The sequence below is a fragment of the Coloeus monedula genome (genome assembly GCF_965178545.1).
Source record: "Coloeus monedula genome assembly, chromosome: 1".
In the NCBI taxonomy this organism is placed as follows: domain Eukaryota; kingdom Metazoa; phylum Chordata; class Aves; order Passeriformes; family Corvidae; genus Coloeus; species Coloeus monedula.
The window spans coordinates 41076312-41099641 of record NC_138781.1 but is presented as its reverse complement, the minus strand read 5'-3'; the positions used below and the strand labels follow the sequence as shown (position 1 = coordinate 41099641).

General features: G+C 39.6%; 1 protein-coding gene across 1 annotated transcript in view; it reads right to left on the bottom strand.

Annotated features, from left to right (window-relative positions):
* RBMS3 (RNA binding motif single stranded interacting protein 3) overlaps positions 1-23330 on the bottom strand; it is a gene marked incomplete at its 3' end in the record, with an annotated part of 434832 nt that overhangs the window by 318708 nt on the left and 92794 nt on the right. The window contains exon 2 of the mRNA XM_082289239.1: positions 21076-21245. Within this exon, the coding sequence (XP_082145365.1) occupies positions 21076-21245 (170 nt within the window). The remainder of the gene's footprint in view (positions 1-21075; positions 21246-23330) is intronic.

Genomic DNA, 23330 nt, shown 5'->3' with positions numbered 1-23330 from the left:
CTGCGTGGCATTTTAAATGCCTTCATTTTTCCTAGAATATAAGACATTACTATTCCGTCCCTTAACAAAGAGTGAGTTGCTTTGTTGCCCTTTCTCTGTATATTATTTTTAAGTAAAAAAAAAAAAAAAAACAAACCAAAACAAAAAACAACTTGAAAAGTTAAGACAAAATTCTCATATTCACACAAAAAAACAACAACAAAATACATGCCATTCAGAGCACCTCACGCAGATCAGTGCATGGCTTGGGGAACAAACAGAAGGAGCTACTTGCAGGGAACCCATGATGTACTGGACTGACAAGACCATACTTCTGTAAGAGTTTAATGTTTGGATGCTGTCTTCTCTACTTACTTTGGTCTGGCTGTCGTGTTTACAAAAATCACTCCTTCACTCAGTAAAATGCAAGGTTTTGACACTGTCTCTCACAGTATCCTGCTGGAGAAAATGTCCAGCATGCAGCTGGCTAAACATATGCAGTGGGTGAGCAACTGGCTCATGGGTTGGGCACAAAGGGTTGCAGTGAATGGGGGCACATTAGGCTGGGCATGGTCACTAGTGGGGTTCCACAGGGCTCCATCCCCAGCCCAGTGGTCAAAATCTTCATAAATTACTCGGACACAGGACTGGAAGGGATACTACATTTGCAGACAGTACAAAATTGGGAGGAGCTGTTGGCTCCCTCAAGGGCAGAGAGACCTCAACAAATCAGAGGACTGTGCAATCAGCAACAGTATGAAGTCTAAAAAGGGAAAGTGACAGATTCGGTACTTGGGACAGGGCAACCCTGGATGTATGGACAGACTGGGGAACGAGAGGCTGGAGAGTAGCACTGTGGAAAAGGACCTGAGGGTCCTGGTTGACAGAAAGTTGTATATGAGTCAGCAGTGCCCTGGCAGCCAGGAGGGCCAAGCGTGTCCTGGGGTGCATCAGGCACAGCATCACCAGACGGCAAGGGAGGGGATTGTCCCACTCTGCTCTGCACTGGGGCGGCCTCACCTCGAGTGCTGGGGGCAGTTTTGGGTGACACAAGGCAAGAAAGGTATAAAGCTATCAGAGAGTATCCAAAGGAGGGCTGTGAAGATGGTGAGGAGTCGAGTGAAAGCTGTATGAGCAACGGCTGAGGTCCCTTGGTCTGTTCAGCCTGGAGAAGAGGAGACTGAGGGGACACCTCCTTGCAGTATGCAACTTCCTCATGAGGAAGGGCAGGCGCTGATCTCTTCTCTCTTGTGACCAGTGACAGGAACCAGAGGGAATGGCCTGAAGTTGTGGCAGGGGAGGCTTAGGTAAAGGTTCTTCACCCACAGAGTGACTTTGATGATCCTATTGAGTCTCTTCCAATTCACAATATTCTGTGAAGTTGGCAAAGCAGTTCAGACTATCAACTCGTCCAAGAGTTTCAAAAACACCACAGAAAAAGGGAGAGGGACCTCTTAAATCTTTTGTTTGTACATCTAAATGAGCCCTGGACTTTCAGAAGGGATCCCAAGCCATTAGCACCAAATTCTGAAAGGACAGCTCAGCAATTTTTGAAACTTCTGTTTCTGTTCCTAACAGCACAGTTAGAAGACTAGTTTTAAGCAGACAGTAATCAACACTGTAGCATGTGTGAAGAGTCAATTTTCAAGAGAATGCAGGTTGATGAATCACTAAAGCAACACATTCAATAGTATCTTCTGGTACAGATATTTACTACTAAAGGTGTAGTGATTTCACTCATACATGGGCCTATTAGTCACCATCATCCCACATCCACTGAAAATACATTTTTCAGAACTAGGAGAGGGAAAAAGCTATGAAATTCATAAAATAACTGTGGTATATAACATGTCTGTAAACACTATTATTGCTTTAGACAAATAAAATCCAAGATCTTACCATTCTATTGAAGAACAGGTCCATGTTAGGAAGAAAGAACCTAAAAGGGTATTTCAGATTATGGATCATGCCATTTACTTCAACACTGCTTTTACAGATCATATTCAGAAATCCCACTTTTCAGAAGATGCAAGCACCATTTATCTCAAATCACAGGGCTCTAATACAGCCCGGGAGACTGTGTTAAATGAAGAATAGGGAAAACTTAGTAGTTTTAGTAAAGTTTGCTTCTTGTAAAATTTCAACAACCTCAGAAAGATAATCCTGTAAATAAACAAGCACGTGAAGAAAAATCTACAAAAAAGTCCTCTGCTGTTAAAATTCTAGCTTTCCTTTCCAAAGGAAAATCTACTGCTATTAAAGACCAGGAATGTGTCTTGCCTTCACCTTCACAAAAATGAAATCTGTGTCTCACATTCAAGTTAGAAACGTATTTACAAGACAACACATATATTTATGAAGGAAGAGTCAGTCATACTTTGTATTCAAACTAATCTGCATTTATATACTTCTACAATATATGAACCTTGACCTCTGGAAAAACAGTTCCATATGAAAGTATGCAGGCTTATTGCAATTCTTTAAGTACTTGGGAAATTAGACCAGGTAGAACAGAAGTTAAAGTAAATGAAATTTAAACAGACACAACATTCATTGGAATAGTAAGACCTTGAACTTTCAGACCTGCAAGACGTATATAATTTTAGTAGTTCACAGTTAACCTTTCCTGTAGCTTTGTTCCTTTCCTTGCAAAAACCGAAAGAAGAATTTTTTGTCAGCATGTAAATGAAACTAAGTGGTTTAATCCAACACTTGCAGAAATCAAAGGTAGGTTTTACGTTGCCTTCAGTAGGTACCAACCTCAAATCCTATTCACAGAGTTTATAATAAGGCTACAGATTTGTCACACCCTTGTTACCCAAGACAGAATAAAACGCCACTTACTAATGTGGCAGTCCCCCCCAGAGCCTGACATTTTAGAGTTTTTTCTCAGTTTGCTGCAAGTAAGACACTTGGCTATTAGCTGCAGTTTCTATTCTAAATGCTGTTTATTCTTAATTAGTGCTATGTATTATATTCATATTAAATCCGTATATTTAAATATTAAAGCTATTTAAGACTATTTAAAAATTGATTACATTATTGTCTATCATATTAAAATTATGACATTTATGTTTTTACTTTGATAGAAAGCTATGTTTTTCCCTCACAGTTCTGCCATGACAAATAACCAGTGTTAATAATTAATTAGCAAAATATTCTACAGTTGCTAAATTAAGTATGGAAAACGAAATTCATGCACAAATTAATAACTATGATTTTATGCAGTACAGTTCAGTTCTTTTTCTGGGCCATCATTAAATCTTCAATTACTAATTATTCCATATTTTCAAGAATTCAGATGTCTTAAAAAATAAAATGCAACTTTTGTTTGCAGACACTTAGCAGTGCCTCTAAATTTTCTGTATGATAGGAGGCACTGTTGGGAAGACTGTTTAGGAATCTGAAACCCTTCACAGAATGAGACGTGACTTACTGTAGCCTGTCACAAATGATAATGCCAGGCCTACAGCAATTTTCAAAGTGCAGTGGATTTGTAAAAAGTCCAAACCTTTTCTACTATAAAGTCATTGCTCATAGGCATTGGAAATAAAAAATGAAGCAGTTCTTCAAACTTGAAGAATTTCCTCTATCCAACAATTCAATTATTTTAGATATTGTGAAAATACCCCTCCCCCCAAAATATCATTCCAATGAATAGAATTTATTTACTTTGTATGTTCTAGCATGCTGTGCTGTCTTGTATCCGATTTCTCATTCACAGTCTTGCTTACTTACGGAAGATTCATTGTTGAATTACAGTTGGTATGAACCAGCATGCCAGCATACCGTGATATTAATCTCTGAAATGTTCAATCATTTAACAATAGCCTCATTATTCAGGGGAACTCTGAGCATTCAGTTTGTGAAGATTTTCTGACATTTCACTAAAACAATTTACTCTTAAAGGAATTCAGTGACTGCAACATATTGTAAAATATATGTATATCTATATACATGCCTCAATCAGGTGGTTCCTCTCAAACAATAGACAAGAAAAAGAAGAGGAATTAAAAAGAAAAGGAATTACAGATAAAAGTAAGAACTCCAGCTACCACCAGGGACTGTGAACTCAAACTGATAATTTAAAGCTAAAGTATTTTATAGGGTTCACACAGAGGCCACTTGAGTCAAATGTGTGAGTGAGACTTCTTGAGTTCACAGAGCTCCCATTTCATTATTTACAAGTTAGAAAAATCCAGGTACTCAGGTTGTCTTTAGAAACAATACAGTTTTGAGAGGAACTGTTTCTTCAGATTTTTACATTGCAAAATACATAATTCAGGAACTACACCATAGAAATTATTCTCTTTCTTCAATATATTTATTTTAATCCTTTTATTTCCAGGGCTGGAATGTCACAGTTGTATTCATTTTCCAAAGGCCAAACTTTGACAAAAATGGCACAGAGAAGCATATTTTTTTCTGCCTGAAATTTTCAGGAAGAAACAACAAGCACTTGGGTTTGGATTTTAACAATTATGCAGGCAAAAGTTCACACTGCTTACCCAGAACTGGGACAGAATACTTCTGGGTTTGAGTTCCTTTGAATTTTAATTCCGTCAAGTGTATTTATAAAAGCAAAGATTTTTAGTCCATTTATTTATACAACTCTAATATAAAGACAGCTCAGGAGGGTATGGGACAACAGATTCGATAAGCTATTTCTTCATGATATGTTTAAATGCTCATGCACATGTACAATTTCAGGCATGTTGAACTTAAACAGGATGAACCACGTTTCTCAAGGTTAAATTGTGTTTGTAGGCTCATAAATTAATGTGCTTGTTTGGTGTGGAAAGTCCTCCCTACAGCCTTGAAACACAGCAAATAGATGTACACAGGACATACAAGTGCATGTACCCAGTCAGCCAGGGCTTTGCTTTCCTCAGTGCAAGGCCTATAACTACCATAGTAATTAGTTTTAAGAAGACAAATCTGCTCTGGCTGGTAACTCACCACAGCTCCCAGGTATTCACCAAAACCTTCCTTTGAGTGATAGTTGTGTCAACAATTAAATTCAAACTAGGTGAAGCTGCCCCACATGCAATATAGATATACAATTTATGAACCATGTAATTTTTTTTTTTGGGTTTTCAAATCCACTAAAAACTTGCAAGTGAATGCAGCATTAAATGAAGAGTCACCTGATACAAAAACATATTTACAGGTTTAAAAATATATTTAGTTCAGAGTCTTTGTCTATTGTATAAGTAATTCTTCACTCTTTATTATCCAAAGACAGATGGACGTATTTGAACATATTAGCCTCACTATGTCAGGTGGATGAATATCTTTGGAGCAGCAAACCTTATTAAAAACTGCACTTTGGATCAGACTTCTGCTTTCCAGAAATGTGGTACACTTCTGCTGGGTCCAAGGGCTGCCCTAATTTACACTGATGGAGCAATTGCCTCATGTCTTTTAAGTGTTGAAGCTCTGCTTTAAGAAAACATCAAGGGACAGGTTGTGCAGCATAACTAGCACATCCTGTAGCTCTCTGCTCATCAGTCAGCACTTCTGAGCCTAAGAAAAACAAAATTTTAGTTAAACAAAATCTCAGTCTTTGTGCCAGCTGCTCTCACCGGACACCTTGGCCATGAGTCTTCCACAGAAGAAAAGCCAACACTGGCAGTTGCTGTGCTCTGCTGTGGCTCACTTTGTACCCAAAAACAGCCAACAAGAACCAGGAAGGGATGAGACAAGCCATGGGATTCACTAAAGAAATAAACTCTTTATATCCATACAGTCTTCTGTCCTTAAAAGGACACTTGGTTGATCCTGCTAGGCAGAACCCTAGATGGAAAGCAATGAAGAGATGCATTGTAGCCCATCCTTTCTGAAATATCCATGGGCAGATCTACAGAAAGGCACAAGAATTTAAATATTTTATGTTTCTGCTGAAAAATTTTACCCCAGGAACAAAAGACTCACTGAAAAAAACACAGGGAGCCCATTTTGAAATCTGACCAGTAATGCTGAATTTCGAAGGAAATTAGCTTCAGTTGCTTGGGAGCCCTCAAGAAAAGACTTTTGTATATTACTGGCTTCAGGCATTTTCAAATAAACTAATTAAATAAGATTCAATCCTCAAACCATATAAAGATACACATGGAAAATCTGAGACCTCATTCTGAGTATTGGGCATACTTTGAGAGAGAGAGAGAGAGAACTGTGATTCACTGGAATCAATCCACATCTCCCTGAAACTGGTCAAGGAGCATAGCACTGTCAATTGCTCTTTAATGCACAAGAAAAGGTTATGAAATCAATTTTGGCATTAAAAAATTACAAATAAATATGAGATGTTCTTTTCTTTTGCTTATCTATTTCAAGCTTTTGTGATAGACTCAGGCTGTATTTTCACGCTTCTCTTTAGAGCCATGGGGGAAAGAAACCTACATTTTTATAAGAATTGAAAGCTGAGTTCTCTACCTTATCACATACCTAAGGAACTAAGGGTTTAAGAAACAAATACTGTGAACCTTGCAATAAAAATCTGAGGCATGGCAACACCAGGGGCTACATCTTCATCAAATATTAGTGAACAATCTCAGCTAGGGTAAAAACACTGCTTGACAGTTGCATGGTTTGGGTCCCAGAAAACAATCCCAAGGAAAAAAAAATTATAACAAGGAACAAATCCAGCCTGTGATCTACTCCCCACTTTATAAAAAGAGCTGGATTTAAAGGTAGATCAAAACCCCACTGCTGACACGCCTCACTTACTGCTATCACATATACAAATAAGAAGTATATCCTATACAGATAAATTATATTCCATCCTATATAATCTGCCAAATATCTGTCAAAGGTGCTGGGTTTAAAAATTAGTAACACAAAATTTAAAATGATCACCTACAGCAGCAAGCTGCCTGCTTTTTGAACATCCCATCAGAAGCAGTGAATGCACAAAACCTACGTAAAAAGGTCACACTCATTCTTCAAGGAGTCAAAGATACATTTTACAAGAAACTGGCAAATATTCTGCAAATAGTTACAACTATGAACAACTGAATTCATATCCTGGACAGTCCTGAATGCACCCAATGGCCAGCTTTCATCAACCTAGCACTTGCAGTATCAGACCATATATTTACACATTTCCTGAAACGTCTTATTCATCAACAGCATTTGCACCCTTTCCTCCCACTTACTCAGACCCTGGGAGTTTCTGACCCTTTTCCTTTCTGCTGTTCAAGAAAGGAAGTTCTCAAAAGACCAACATCTTGAATAAGAAGCCAAGGCAAAATAAAGGGTCTGCTCTAGCTACTCTTTTCCCATATGCCTTTGCCCTTCACTTTACTTGGGCTTGCTCCAGAGAACACAGGGATCAAGAGACAAACCTATGGATTTGCACTGTTTTGCAGTTTCAAGAGCCAATAAATGCTACTCTACATGCAACATTCCATTTTGTAACACAATTTCCTATGTTCATACTTCAGTTTCTTTTTGATTCCCACATTCCCAGGACAACAGTTTCTTTGTTCAAGCTTCCATGTTTATGGTATGTTATCTTATCTCTGGTTTAGCCTTTAATATTGAGCAGAGTCAGAAAAGAATCTTCCTCTTGTTTGAGATGCAAAAATTTACATCTGCTTACATTTTTAAGACACACAAACATACAAACATAGTTTAAAAAGTCTAAGCAAATATACTCTTACTAATGCTGTTATCTGAATGATGATATTTAACACCAGTTACAGCTTAGTGTCCTTATCTCCCCTGTGAAACAGCTTTTTTTTTCCCTAGGACACTGTCATTTTACTCTCATAACAGAGCTTGATAAAACTTTCCCCAGCTCTGCAAAGGGAAGATCAAGGTTGCATTAGAAGGAAATTTACAGAAGTGAGAGTGAAGCAAACTATTACAGTGTTGGGGAGAATTTTCATAGCCACAGGGCCACCCAAAGTTAAGAGAGACACTCAGTGTTGCAGCAAAACTGATTCAGAGAAGAGACACAAAAGCTTAAGAGTGGAGAATGGCAGAAAAATTCAGGCCCTAGTCTGAATTCCAAACTGCACCTGCACATGGTGAGGAACACAAGGACCCATCCACACCACTGTCGTGCCAGTTTTGCAGGAGAGCATGGAGCTACTTTAGCTGGCTTTTACCTGGTCCCAGGTTTCACCGCATGGCTCTAAAACCTAGCAGCATCTGCAACAGAGGCTCCTTCAGGAAGTGAAATGGACAGTACTGACTCAGTTCTGCATGTTTGTTCTCCATCTAAAAGAAAAACGCACTTCAAAAAAGAAGAAAGAATCACCATTTGTTTAAACCCCTGGAAGTGTTCTCCCCAACCTCCTCATGGTCCCACAATCCCAACCTTCTCCCAAAGGCTGTTTTCTCTCCCACCTCTAAGATTAGTATGTTCAAGACCTGCTCAGTTTTGACAGGGGAAAAAAAAGCCACCTTGAACAGAAAGCCTTTTGAGTCTTCCCTTACTTTTGAAGCCTTTGTACTTTTTAATCCCTGCTCTGCCAATTTTGTCTCCCTTTCCCCTCCTCCCCCTTTCAGTGGAAATTTTCTACTCTTTACAAGCCTGGCTCTCTGCAGAAAATTGATTTCCCCTAGGATACAGCCATCCTACTGTTCTATGCATGGTCATTAATGACCATCCTGTTCACCACAGAGACAGACAGACACGATGGCACTCCTCCCCAGCTCCTTAGCACAGAAAGCACACAGGGAAAAATCGTAACAGCCTCGGAGCTGAACCGTACCAAGAGTTCATCATCCCCAGAAAACACCATACAAAATCCCCAAATGAGCTATTACAAGAATAAAATGTTTCTTGCTGGTTTCTGTCACTCTTTACTTCAACTGCACTAGATTGAATTTTTTTTAATCTCTCCGAGGTAACAACCATTATGTAGTTTCCTCTCTCCCAGAGGAGGTAGTTCCCTTCCTCCCCCACATGGGAGAAAACCCTAATCAGATGTTATTTGGGCTCATATAGGTTTTCCTTGGGTACTGGCATAAGGCTGTCCAAGGGCAGAATGAATTTCAGCACAGATTGCACAACCTGCTTGAAGATGTGAGAAAATACCTGGGTGCTGCACTTCTTGCTGTTTTAGCTGCTTTGCAAGTATTGTACCTGCTGGCTTCACCATCCCTGGGAGATCTGCAGCCTCACATCTGACTGCAGTGAATTCCCATCCTTGGAGTGACAGACAATCCTCCCCTTAACTCTTAGTGTCTCTGACACCAATGGGTAAAACAAAATGACTGTACTCACAAAACAGCTTTAAGCTTTCTTTAGAAATATCTTGTGGATAGACTCCCTGTCTCCTCATTGACCCATGCGGTTCTTGCAAGAACTTCCCCTTGTCCCTCCTGCTAAAGGGAGTTACAATGGAGGGCTAGAAGCCACAAGCTACATTACTAGTTTCAGCAGAACCAAAACTAAGGAAAAATATTAATAAATCCTGAAGATGGATATAGAGTTGGCTTTAGTGGGTTTTGTTTAGTATTCAGCTTAGTTTCAGTGAGTTTACATTAAATAAACAGGAGCAGTGTCTTTAAATCAAAAGGTAAATTTTAAACAAAAGAAAACCTTTTTAGCGACTGTTGATCAGAAAAAAACCCCAACTCTAAAAATTAGTTCTGAAACTGGAAGAGGGTCTTAATGAAAAGTGTCAACACAGTGAATGTCTGATGCAGCACTTCAGAAAAGCTGAGCTGGGGAAACTGCCCAAACCAAGAAATTCATATTTAAATCTCACATTGTCCAGCTACGCTTTGTACATTGTGCTGTGATTTCTTTATATAACTCTCACAAATGCTGGCTGATATTAACCAAGGAAATCCTCTGCATACAAATAGGACAATCCACCCCACTGTAGGTCTCATAAAATCACATGATCTGTGGAAATTTCCAAATGCCTCAACACCGTATGAGTGAGTTAAGGATAAAGTTTCAAGCCTGAACTCCATAATTTCCTTTTTTTCCTAATTTCCCCAAAAAGAGGCTTTTTCTGGTCTACACAGCTCTTTAATGTTAGGTTAATATCATTTTTGTGGGTGTGATTGCATTACCCGCCACTCCTGATGCCAGCATTAGTGGATTTCTGTGTAACAGGAGAGCACGCTTTACTGCTCGTACTGTTACTAAATACCATTAAGCAGAGCAGCTGCAGCCCTCCTGATAGCAGGACTAGAGGGCTACCTTGTTAGGACGGGACAAGCACTTTACTGCTGGCACACAGCCTAAATCCCACGAGCCCTCAGCATGTCCAATTTGCCTCGACGTCCCCACCAGACAGCCTGCTGCAGCATATCCCCCAGCCAAAAAAAGGTCCCCAGGTCTGTAACTCTGCTGAGATGCAGAGATCTCTCTCACAGGCTCAACATCCCGAGTCCTACATGATGCTGCCGTGACTTGGCAGCTTGAAAAGATAGACATGTATTTACTTGGTGACCTTTCGGTTCCAGGTGCAACAGAGGGCTGCTAAACTCTCCACTGAGAGCACGCCTCACACACTGGTGACAGCTACTAACTAGTGGCACAGTGCTTTAAAAATCCCTCTCAGAAGTCTTTGTGGAGAGATTAAAATGCCACATGTACGTGAGTTGTAAAAACTCCACAGCAGCCTCCAAAGGGAGATTTAACTTGAGTTTCTCATCAATACCCTTGCACTGCTAACCAGCACCCACTAAGGACATTATGAGCCTGACTACTCTGCAGACACATCCTGCTTTAGAGAAGGAGTGCATTAGAGAAGGGGGGGATGAGGAGCAATGGAAAAAAGAATGAGGGAGAATGAGGAGTTTACATCTGTTCCACATAGCTGGCTCACTACACACTAACTGTACTGACAGACAACATCATCCAAGCAGTTGCAATGAGCTGTAGTTACACTTCCTGCCACTCTAATCCACCACAAAATGCCTGTATGCTGCCTATAGAGCTATACATGACCAGAAGCAGTGGGAAATTCAGCTGCTAGCACTGAACTAACAGCAGCCCCATGTCCTCAATGGACCATGGGAACAGCATGGCAGGGACACATGAGGGACAAGAAATGTGGTCTTGTGATTGAGAGGAATTCTTGTTTCTCTATATCTAAGTTCAGTAAGAACCAACAAACAAACACAGGAATCTAGTAAGAACCAACAATTGCAAATCAGAGACAGTTTTTTCTTACCACTCAGTGAAAACAGAGATGGAACAACTGCAGTTCCTGAAATTGCTGATAGCATTTAACAGCTGTGTCATTACAACATGTCTCCCACATCTATATGACCTGCTAACATTTATGTCTGTAGTCCAGTTCTGTTAAGCAGGGACCAAAATCATGGCATGACTATAGTGCCCTGCCTTCCTTTAAACCCCACCAGTGATTTGGAATTTTCCATTCTGTTCGACCACAGGCATCAGTTTTCCTTTCCATCTAGAAGCACTTGCCTTGAGTTCATTTTATTCTGAGTCAAGAGATTGTCCTATATGAATCCTTCAGGTCCTTGAACTGGCTGTATGTTCATATATGTGATAGGAATTCATTTGTTATAAGGCATTTCATTTGTTCGTAAGGCACTTAATAAATTTTATATTGAAATATTTGTGTTTAATTCTTGTAATCAAAAAAACTTCCTAGTCATAATCCATTTAATTGGCAATTCTAAATTTGGTATTGATTTAAGTAAAGCAGAGGAGACAAGATACATTAAAGGTGAGTAGAGAAATTGTTAAGTATGGCTTAGATCCAAATTCCTTACTTTTAAAAATAAAGGTTTGAGGGTGCTGCAGTTTTCTCATTCTATGGGGTTTTGTTGCTCACAGCTGAGGATGGACAGATACATGATTTACAATTAAAGGTAATCAAAACCTTAGAGGTTTAGAGATGGGCAGGAACAAACTCTTAGCAACAATGGTAGGTTTGCTGGTGTTTTCACATCTTCAGTTACAGAGTGGGTGCTTTTCTGGAACACAGTCTTTACATCAAAATAAATTGCTATGTTTAGTCCAAAAGCAAAAGGGAAATTTAAAGATCTGAATCAACCAGAAAATTATGGTAGACTGTCCCTTGGTCTCTTCTGGATCTTAAATTCTATGACTTTGTGAATAATTTTATCCCTTTTAATTATTAGTTTCCTACTATAAAGAAGTTTAAAAGTTAATGTTCTTCTTGAATCAATGAATTACAGAAAATAATTGAAGGTTCATAATTGGATTATAACCCCAGAAGAATAGAAAAATGCTGAACTGGGAAGCTGAAGTAAGGAAAGCATGTCTGTTTTCTTTTTTTTTTTTTTTTTTTAATGAGATCACCAGGCAGTAATAGCCATAAATGCTTCACTTATTACCTGTGTTACACTGAAACAATAACATGCCTGTGATCCTGCAATAACTGCTATTTGAAGAGACTGCTGTGCTTCCATAGGTTTGGGTGTCTGTTGGCAGAAATCTTATTTCAGACTAGGTCCTATAATTCCACATTGCTATTGTGTTCATTGTTTTATTTAGGGTCGCCCCCAGAGCTGTGGCTAGGTACCGTCCAAGAGAACCAGAATCCAGAGGTCTCCACCTTCCCTAGGGCTCATGATGGGGACAGAGAAAATACATGCCCAAGATAGAGAAAACCTTTTTAGATCTCTGTCAGATCAACATCTTTTAAAAATTAGGCTGAAAACATTCCATCTTTCCTGTCTCTGTGTAAAACAAGGCAAATATAAAAACCTCTGACGTAGTTGCAACAATTCTAAGAAATTCCTTCTCTGGTGAACATCTTCAAAAAAATTAAAGCCTTTGCAGTTTTTAACAGAAACCTAGTAGCAACACTTGTCACACAAATAATTCTGGGAAGTTACCAAATACTTGGAATGAAGGACATTGCATGCTGCATAGCACAGAGCTCTTGTCGATGCTTGTTTGGAATGGTATGAGAAAGTCTAGCAGCTGAATATAATGACATTTTTGTTTTCGTGCTGATAATATTCAATAGCTTTGCCACCAAAGTTGGCCTGCCACTTCCTCTTGCATAGAAATTGCAGGCGTGCACTAAGGTTTTTGCCATTAGCTGGAAGCAGTGCCCAGGTTATTCTTGGTTTGGGGAGGGGGTTGTTAAGCGTAGCTGGTATTGTTTCCTTTCAGCAAAGCATTAGGACAATGTATTTCTCAAACAGAGCAGAACATAATCTGCGTCATACCTTCAAGAGAAAGGTTACAGAAACATTTCTGCTACACAAATGTCAGAACATGAACAGTGTGTCTCCATCTCCCCTCAAAAGCTGGTGACTCCTAAGGAGTATAAACCACATGCCAGTCACAGAACTTCCGTCTCCACTCTCTGCACATGTAAGACAGCAACTGGCTCTGCTCTCCCACTGCTGCCATCAATTCTCAAAGGATATGAGATCAGAAAGACACACTGAACCTGACACCATGGAATTTAGGAGAACAAACACCAAAAATGCCGACAAATCTAAAACACATGGATAAGCTTCAAAACAGAAGAAATAAAGATAACCAGAACTTTTATTGCCACTAAAAAAACCCAACAAAACACCACTATGACTTAAAGGATGGCAGTGAAGCAACCTTTATCAAACCAACAGCATATAAACCAGACCCCTTACTGGAAAGCAGAAACCAAGCATGAGAGTTTTACAAGACACCTTGAGGGACTGGAAAATTCAGACTGTCGAGAGATCCATAGTTATGAAAGCCCTTTCACAGAGCAACATCTACATTTGCAAAAACAGACACGTCCCACAGACTTATATGGTGGAGAACCTGACCGCCCTTTGGACAGTTTCTGACCATGAGCACTTTCAAATGGCTACATCAGTAGCCTCATGAATGGATGGTGATGCTGTGGTTGACTGGCTGCACAAAAAATATGCGGGAAAAGTGGAGAAAGAAAGAGGACAAGGAAAGAGTGGAAACACATACATCTCAGAACAGGTCAGAAGAAGCTCGTAAGTGTGCTGCCCTCCTATCTCGACACCCCTCCTGCACTGTAAGCAAAACAAGTGGCTGTTGAGGTCATGTCCTTCACACTGCTACACAGAAGACTCAATATTTCTGAGTTCTCTTTTTAGTTGTGGGGTTTCTTTTTTCTTTTTCTTTCTTTCTTATTCCACAAGGACTTTAATTAAAATTCATCAGAAGAAATATTTTCAGCAGCAGTGTCTGAAAATGCTGCCTCCTCCCATATCTTCCATTAAATCAGGTTCATCCAACTTGAAAGGAGATGAGAAACTCTCACTGACACTCTGTCATACTCCAGTGAAAAGACAGGCACATTCAAAACAGAGGAGAGTGCAGGTGCTCATTTATTACTCTACGCAGATTATTCTCCTGCCTTTCTTCCTGACAATGGGAACGTTCACATCCCAGATGGAGCTCTCTGTAGTGCTGTGGGCATTTGCTGACCTAAAGTTTTGTTTTCCCTGATGAAAGAAGCAAGCTAAGAAGAGGATTGGTTCCTTGCCTACTGAGGCAGCTTTCATGTTTGTTTCTAACAATGGAAGATGTTTGGGGATTATTTCAGTGGGCATGAACGTATAAATAATTTTTCAACAATATCAGGTAAAGGAGAAAAACCCTGTACACATCCATGCCCATATTTACACATGCAAAGATATAATATTCATATAACTGACAGCAAAACTGCAAAGCAACTGATCTCAGAAACCAAGATGTTGTTCAAGGAAATAATGTTCATCCCTGTTGTTCAAGGTCACTGCCTTGTATGATTTCAGACCTAGAGAGTAACCCCACAATATTTCTCATAGCATTAATAAGCACCATACAGTGAAGACAATTCTTCAATGCAAGAATTAACAAATCATGTCCACAGCATCAGGTTTCTCTGCTTTAATGCCTACTTTATGCATCCTTTTAATTCACCATTTGGCTCCTGAGCAAAAGCATTTTGACTTAAAAGAATTAACCTTCTTTCCCCTTTCCCACCCCTCTTAATAAACTTTTAGGAGAAGTCCATGACATAAAGAATTTGAGAAGAATACAGATTTCTCCAATCTAACCCATCAGTGCATTTTTCTCTGGTCTGGAGACACAAACATTAACAAATGAGAGGAATATACTCATGTAGCTCCCCCCTTGCTTTCTATCAGCACAGTAGTCCAGCAGGGTAACTCTGCTGTGCTTGGTCCAGCAGTACACCCTTCTTGGGACTCTGCTTTCCTGATTTTACTTGGAGTAACAAAGAGGGAAGGGGAGGGAAGAGGGGGAATTTTGGTTTTTTTCTTTTTCTCCCGTCAAGTGTGGGCATTTCTTTAGTTCCCATAAAGACTGATCCCTCCAGCAGATTTCATAACCATTCCCAGTTCTCATATTACCAGGATACACTGAACCAAAATATCCACCAAGATTTTAAGCAGGAACTATTCCCTGTGATGCCACATGGTTTCTATATGAGCTAATCCCATTGAATGAGTGCTCTCACCTTCATGCCCTCTCAGTCTCTGCTACATCACAGAGCAATGGTGTCAGCTGATACTAATTACAGGAGAGATGTAGGCTGTGGCTCTGCTTGAATTAATATGGAAGACAGAGTGCACGTTGCTTTAACATACAGAATGTTACAGAATGCAGTAAATGCCTTCACTCCAAAGACTATTTCTTAAAAATTGAGGAGCAGACACAGCCTAATACTCTGTAAGTCTAAGTCTCTCTCTCTGTTTTCACCAGGGTCAGGATGAGAACATCAGTTTACACTGGGTGCAAACTTTGTCTGACTTCATTGTGGAACAACAGATTTACTGCAGAGATTCTTTTGGTCTTTTTGGTTCTGAGTTCACTATGGCAATTGTATTTTGGTTAGCCTTTATTTTATCTATAGTTCACAGTAATTGTTTTTAATTAACTTTTTAATGCAGTAAGAAGCAGGAAAGGAAGAGAAGTTACTTTCCCCACACCTTCATTTCATCAGTTTTCATATAGTAAGGTCTTGTTATTTAAACAAAATAAAAGGAAAATGAAAATAGTCAGGAATGTATAACTCTTGCTGCCTTAACAGATGGCAGGAATGACCATCCTGACTTCCTATAAGGCTTGGTCTAATGGAAATGTTGTACTTGTTGCAGCTATTAACAAGACAACCTATCCTGAAAGGCACCTTGAACCCTTCTGAAACCTCAATGAACTCGGCCTTTGTCAGTGAGGGCAAAAGGAACGCACACAGTTCATTTCAAAAACAGTCTAGAATTTAAGTAAATTAATGTGTGACTTTTCAATTGATAACCTCAGTTACATTAGCCTTGGGACTAACCCTTTAGTAGAATCTAAACAGTAACAGCCTGAATATTTATTCAGACATTCCACAAGACAAAACCAAGGACGTTCAAAATTAAATGAGAGTCTAAAATCTCACACTTGATGAATTGTCAAGGAGTCAATCAGGATACCTTCAGACAAAAGAGAAATTTTAAAAAAACAAATCCAAAATCAATAAAACAACCAACCCCACTAACCCAAAACAATCCCAAAACATTGAGTAATCTGCTCAAAAGTATCAATCTAGAAGTTATTTAAAGAAAGCAACCCTCATAGAAATCATTATGCAGGAAGGATTTCCCATACCTGGAAAACCTCAGAGAATTCTGTCTCATCTTCCTCAAGAGTTAGCCTGAGCAGCATACAGACTTACTCTCTTTAGGTTTAGATATTTTTACTGTTGTTGTTGTTTTAATTAAATAAATAAGCCCTTTAATTTTACCCTGGAACACAAAGAAGTCAAGTTGACTGAATCAAGATGGACAGAGATTATCTTTTGAATACATGTGAATGTCTTAACTGTGCAATGCAGAAGGCTTGGGTTTTAGTCAAATGCTGGAGTTTTTAAGCCAACTTTTCAAAATTACTGGGGGTAAGAAAGAGATATAAAATATCTCTTTTCCCAAATTTCCTTTCCCTTCTGCAAAGCTTAATTTTATCTTTTAAAAAATTTTGGGCCTAAATCTTCTTCAGTGCAAAAATGTAAGGACAGACAGAAACAACAAAATCTTGAGAAACAGACTGAGTTCTTTAAATTAAATATGTTTTAAAACCATAAAGCTCAAGTGTTTAGTCTGTGCGTGAGATTTCCTTCAACTTATCTTCACCAGGATGCAGTTAGAAAGAACGGGATGTGTTTAGTATAATAAGAAGGCACTAATTCATCTGTGTATGTTTTTAAGAGGATCTTGAAATTCTTCTGGGTGAAATATAAGACAATGCATGAAAATTAAAGTGACTGATTATGAATATTTCAAAGATAATAATTTATATTTTGTTTGTACAATGACACACCATGCAAATTTTCCTGTCTATAATGTTACATTTTAAGGCTGATTATCTTCCCTTTTGATGAAAAGCATATTTTGACTGGAAAGATACACATATCATGGTGTATACCACTGCACCAGCAGAGACTGTGTACCTCCAAGAAATAAATTATAACTATTTGATACTTACTATTATCTTTATGAAATACGTAAATATTTAAATTTTAGACTAATAAATTCTGATGATCAATATAATCACAGATAGGTAGAAAGCCTGTTTTTTTAAGAACCTCAGAAAAGGTTAAGAGAGGCCAAGGTCCATTTTTGAAAGTTCCTTTACTCAGTGTCTATGAAAATCCAGAAGATGATACATACACAAAACAAGAGATTCTTTCTTGCTTTAACACTCTTTCGATGTAACTTTTGACAGAGTTATTGTATAGAGTCCCAAAAGATACAGTGCAACCTAACAGCTCCCTACTGCAAAAGCGAATTTGATGAAACTCTGCTGGACACATGTTAAACCAACTACTGAGGATCAGAACCACACAAAAAGAAAAATCTTCCAGTAGCAATTTTTTTTTTTTTTTCATTTACTCAGCTACTGTACAGCCTATGATGACTTGTTTTCCTTTACTTATATGAACAGTTTGACAGATTACTGTGACAAGGTTACTCTCAAATTGATAAAAGGTTTGATAGTGCCGGAACATTTGTCAGAAATGTCTCACATCACATGTAATGGACTCTGCACTTCAAGCATCAATGGTACTCCAGTCTGCTGTTTTCTGTTTAGTGTGCAATGCACACCAACAAAAAACACACAGCAGAAAGACAGAAAATCAGGCAGGATTTACCAAAACAGCCCCACACTTCATCAAACAATTCTGATTAAAGGGTTTCTCTTCCTTAACCCACCTGGAAAAATGCAATTAAATGAAAAACTTTACACATGACTTGAAGGGTGGCCCATAGGTCTAAACCTGAAAATGGGATGGGATATGATAATGTACATAACCCTAAGTGTTTCCAGCATTTCCTGTACTTCTGAAAGAGAAATATTGTGGGTTTAGTACATTATTCCTCCGCCTGCCAAATGTGAGACATTAGAAGTGATAGCTGTACTCCTAGCAGCCTTGTCCCATGCTGGAGTAGAGGAAATGGGTTCAGAAGGGCTCATTTTAGGCACTGGGAGTTAGCCTACGGGAACCAGTGTGCTGAACATAAGCCAGCTTTGGTGAATACCTCTCCCTTAAACACAGCTCTCCAAAAATATTGTACTACAAAATAATAAAATGGTTTATGGATTGGAATTAAGATTTTCCCCTCACATCTTGTAGCATATGATGCTAATATGAGGCTATGCAGGAAGCCTAAGAACCAGCACCACCTGCTCATTTGCAAATACCTGTTCACATGAAGACTTTAATGCCTGGTGAAGCCCCAGCCATGTAAGCTACGAGAGAGCTCTACATAGGACGACTTTTCTGAGCAGAAAAATCCTTCTTGTTAATATAGCAGCAGACTGTTGGGCTTAGTTTTAGTGGGGTTTTTGGGGAGGAGGGTTGGGTTTGAGGGTTTTTTCAGGGGTGGGGGCAGGTGAAGAGGTAAGGGCTTTGGACCTTTATCTACCTCTACTGTGTAATCACCTGCAAAGATAAAGAAAATATCTTGCAACATATTACTTAAAATCTACACACTGCTGTCATGAGCAAGAGTGTCTGAGATTGCTTAAATAATCCCTGATGAGGGTATGAGCAAAAGTCATATTTAAGCATTTCTCAGATCACACTGCAGCCTGGAAAGGAGGCGGGGGGGGGAATGCACCACCACAGCTGCCAGTACAAATTCTAGTATTTTCAAATGTTTAGGTTTCCCTTCATTGTCTTTTTCTTCTGCTTTGATAAATTCTTTTAATTTTCTGGAAAAAAAAAGTCGTAAGAACTATCTGGTTTCTCCTCACTGACATTCAGCCAAAGGATAGAAAAACCAGCAAAACGAATGTCAGCATTTTTCTTAAAGAGCATCTGTTCACACAGGAACCCCATGACAGCAAGACAAAGCCCTCTAATCTTGTATCAGATTAAGTTTAGTGGAGCACATTAAAAATTTTGCCACAGCGCTAAAAGGAAGCTCTCAGATACTTGATGTGCACTTCCCGTACGCAGACATGGGGTAGGGACGCACTCTCTGAACTTCATGATTCAAGTATCACTGCTCACACCACAGCCTCACACCACGACGGCAGCACTAAGCACCAAAGCTGCGAGGCTCCTTTAGGAATAGTTAGTTCAGTCCTGATCAGCTGAAAGCGTTTCTGTGAACTGCAGAAGGGTGAGGCTGCAAGAAGATGTATCACAAAATAGCTTTTTTGAACATCAGCAGACTACAATCAATTCATACCTACTGAGGATCTGGCCCTTGAACTGGGATTATCTGTGACTGTCACATGTGGAAAGTGTCAGTGAATGTAGTTTGTACAAGTGTCAAACAGGTACACTCATATTTCAACTTGCATGAAATATGAAACCTCACCAGCACACTATTCTCCTGTGAACAGTGAGTCAGTTCTACCCAGAGAAGCTTTAATAGCAGAAAGTCACAGGGAAGAGTTTCAAGCTCACATAATTTTACTCAAATCCGGATATCACTTCAGTAAGACTGCTAACTCCAATCCTGGCCAGTCCTGTCCACATAAAGTGTACTCAGGGAAGCATTTCAGGATTTTTGATCAAAATCAGGAAAGGCAGAACGTCAAAAAATGGTAAAACCCCATTAAATTCTTACTCCTACTGAAAACTTCCAAACGATATTCATTTGGATTCAGGTCTGTAGATCAGCCCCAGGCTGTTCCTTACTTTACCAAATTTCATTTATTGATACCTATTTGAAAGGCTGATTTTTGATGACAAAATACAGAGATGATGTTGTCTTTTGGAACAGATGATTCTATGGCAAAAGTACTGCAGGTCTGCATCATAACGAGTGGATTTTTTGTTTTTCAAATTTCTCGTTCTTATTTCAACACCAAAAAAATGTGTTATGCTAAATTCCACCCTGGTGATCTCTGGCTGGAATCTCAAACTCTATTTCCCTCCCACATGTCATCAATAATAATCAAGACTTTGGAAATCCAATCATGTTGTCATTTCACATTGCTCACTACATTCAGTCAAGAGAAGAAGGGTAGAAGAGTGCAACATTTTAGGAAGTAGCTCTTTTGATGATACACGAGGAGCAAAGAGCTCCTTTATGCCACCTCTTTGGTTTCAACACGAATAAAACACAATAAAACCAATCTTTATCAGTACAGTATGCAAATATGACTCTCAAGATAAACAGGGAGGTAGAAGGTGCCACTTTCTACAGCATCATTTTTCAGTGGAACGGTAGTTAATTAGATGTTAATTATACGGCTACAAGGCCACCTTCAGTGGGTTTCATACTTCTCAATCTTTGAGCACAGCAACGTGTGACACAGCAATCATAAAATGTGATAAATGATTGAGGGAGGAACACCCATGTTGTGTTGTGCACTGGGTTGTGATTCACAGATCATTATAACTATAAAATCTGTCATTAGGGAGGTTTTCCTGCCATACAAATTCTCCTTTTAAGATAAGAAATTAACCAGATTGGAGTAAACAGAAGTCAACGTGAAGGCCCTCACCTCTCTCTTCCCCTAAACTCATTACCTGAAGGTTTTTAGCAGGCATTAATTAGCCCTTCAAACTAAAGGACGAACACTCAACCTTCAAGTGCAGGAGGCTTCTGATGCCTTTTTGCGGCCACACAAGTGTAAGCAGGAGGGCCAGCTTTGACATCTTCCTACAGAAAGACGCTGAGTATTTTAAGGGCACTTACGGCTGGCACAGCTTGATAAGGTCCTGGTCAGTGGTGCCGGGTGGAAGGCCTCGAATGTACAGGTTGGTTTTACTCAACTGCTCTCCGCTGCTGTTGTTGCTGCTGTTGTTGCTGCTGTTTGTGCTGGGGCTGGGAGGAGCCATGGGGTGGGGAGCTGGTGCATAGGACTGCTGGAAACAGAGCAAAACAACAAGGCTTGTTACTGGAAAAGGCAGAAGCATGGCAGAAGCATGTGCTTTACGCAGGTAACTCCAGAACTATGCTATGCTTGTCCTGCCCTCCCTGGTGCCTGTATCCACTCCTGGTCAGCAATACCTTTCAAAATGCAAAACAGGACCAACCAACATTTTGGGTTTAGTCATGGCTATGAAATGCATTATTCTACTATATTTTTTAATTTGGAATTAAAACAAACCTCTGAAATCACAAAACAAACCTCTGAAATGACAGATACTCCAGGAGTAACTAGCATTAAAGAAAGAAGTTAAACACAATCTGCTTCAAGAGTACGCTAAAACACAAATAATACTATCTAGCCAAAGGTACAGAAGCTGATGCCAGAAGCCTAGTTAGTCTTTTCTAAACATGAGGAGCACCCAGTACATGCACAGTCAGGTGGCAGAGGGTTGGCTAGCCTGAAAGAGGAAAAAATTCCAAAGCAGCCTGAAAACACTCTGCTATTACGGATGTCTTTCGCAATAGAGAAACAGGGTTTGGAAAAGATGATCAGGCCAAGACCTTCTGCTCTCAAAATCGTACCCACTTCTGAACAACCACAAACCACACACAGCCACTGAGAAATATTGCTTAAGAAAGGAGTCATTCTCACAGGGAAAAACAGTATTCTCCCCTAACTCAATGGTAAATACATGCTGTGAAAAAAGACACCCACATGCTAGAAAAATTACCTAAACATCTCTGATATGAGGCAACAATGGGGAATTTCACTTGCTGCAACCATCCCTGGCTCTCTTACCACCAGAATATTTGCTCATGGCATAGAGTGCTTGCCAGGAGAACAGAAGAGTGGTTGGAAGGAGGAGGCCATCCTGTCACCACTGTGACCTACGCAGAAAAGCTGAGATCTAGAGGAGAACTTGCAGGAACTGGAGGATCCTGGGACTGAGCTCCAGATGGGCAGCCAAGGGAACTGGAGTCAGAGCTTCAGGAATGTAATTGCCTGCTGAGAGGGAGAAAATCCCATTTCCACAGCCTGATCAGCTCATTCTGCTCGCTTTATGTGTAGCGACAACAGCAGGTAAATGTTGGACCAATGCTAAGTTAACCATGCTATGCTAATGGACTAATAAAAGCAAAACATCTGCAATTTTCATTATAGCAGCAATGACACTTTAGTAACTTCTAATATGCTTGTTCTGTGTTTAAGCCTTGAACAGAGAAAATGTTTAAGTTTGTGAGTAATTCTGATCATGCTAATCAACTGCCCCTTTAATGTCAGTGGCTCTACTTTAGTGCTTATAATTATGCACACACTAAATCACAGTCTTGGTAGATGGATGTTTCTAAATTAGTAGCTCTGAACTCTTTCTAACAAGTCCCTTTATTTAGTCCCTTATTTAGAAGAACAAAAAAAAAAAAAAATTGAAGAATATAAGGGGAGCATCAGTGACAGGTGATGCTCAGAGGTTTCAATCAAATGAAACACCACACTTGCACCAATGCCTTTCCTCCTGGGCTTCTCCTTCTTTCTTCCCAGTTTCTCCCATTTAAACCAGGAGAGAGTGAATGTAGCATCAAGCGTCAAGACATCAGAATTCCTCTACAATCTCATCTGGTTGTAATGTGACTCAAGTAGGAGCCATTAAAAGGAAAAAAACCCACTGGTTTTCAGTGTGATCACCGTGCTACCAAGTAATGACATTCATTCTCATCTCCAGTAAAAGAGAAAGGGCAATGAGCTCCCTTCCCCAAGTCTCTGCACAGATACTTTTGCTGACAATCAAAAGCACTTAATGCATACGGATCATATTTCTCTGCACACACATTTTATCACTGGGTAATCCCCACCCACTCAAGCTTCAGTGTCATTCCCAGAAACAGAGAGCTGAGGCAGCAGCCTTGAGTACCAGCACAGGCAATCACCTCAACTGAGCCCCAGCACTGGGGACACATCTTGGAAATCAGCTCCATGCCATGGCTACAGCCCAGCTGGATAACACTGCAGGCAACACTAACCTGTGTTAAATACATAGGTATCTACATATTATAATATCCTGCCTGAAAGCATATTTAAA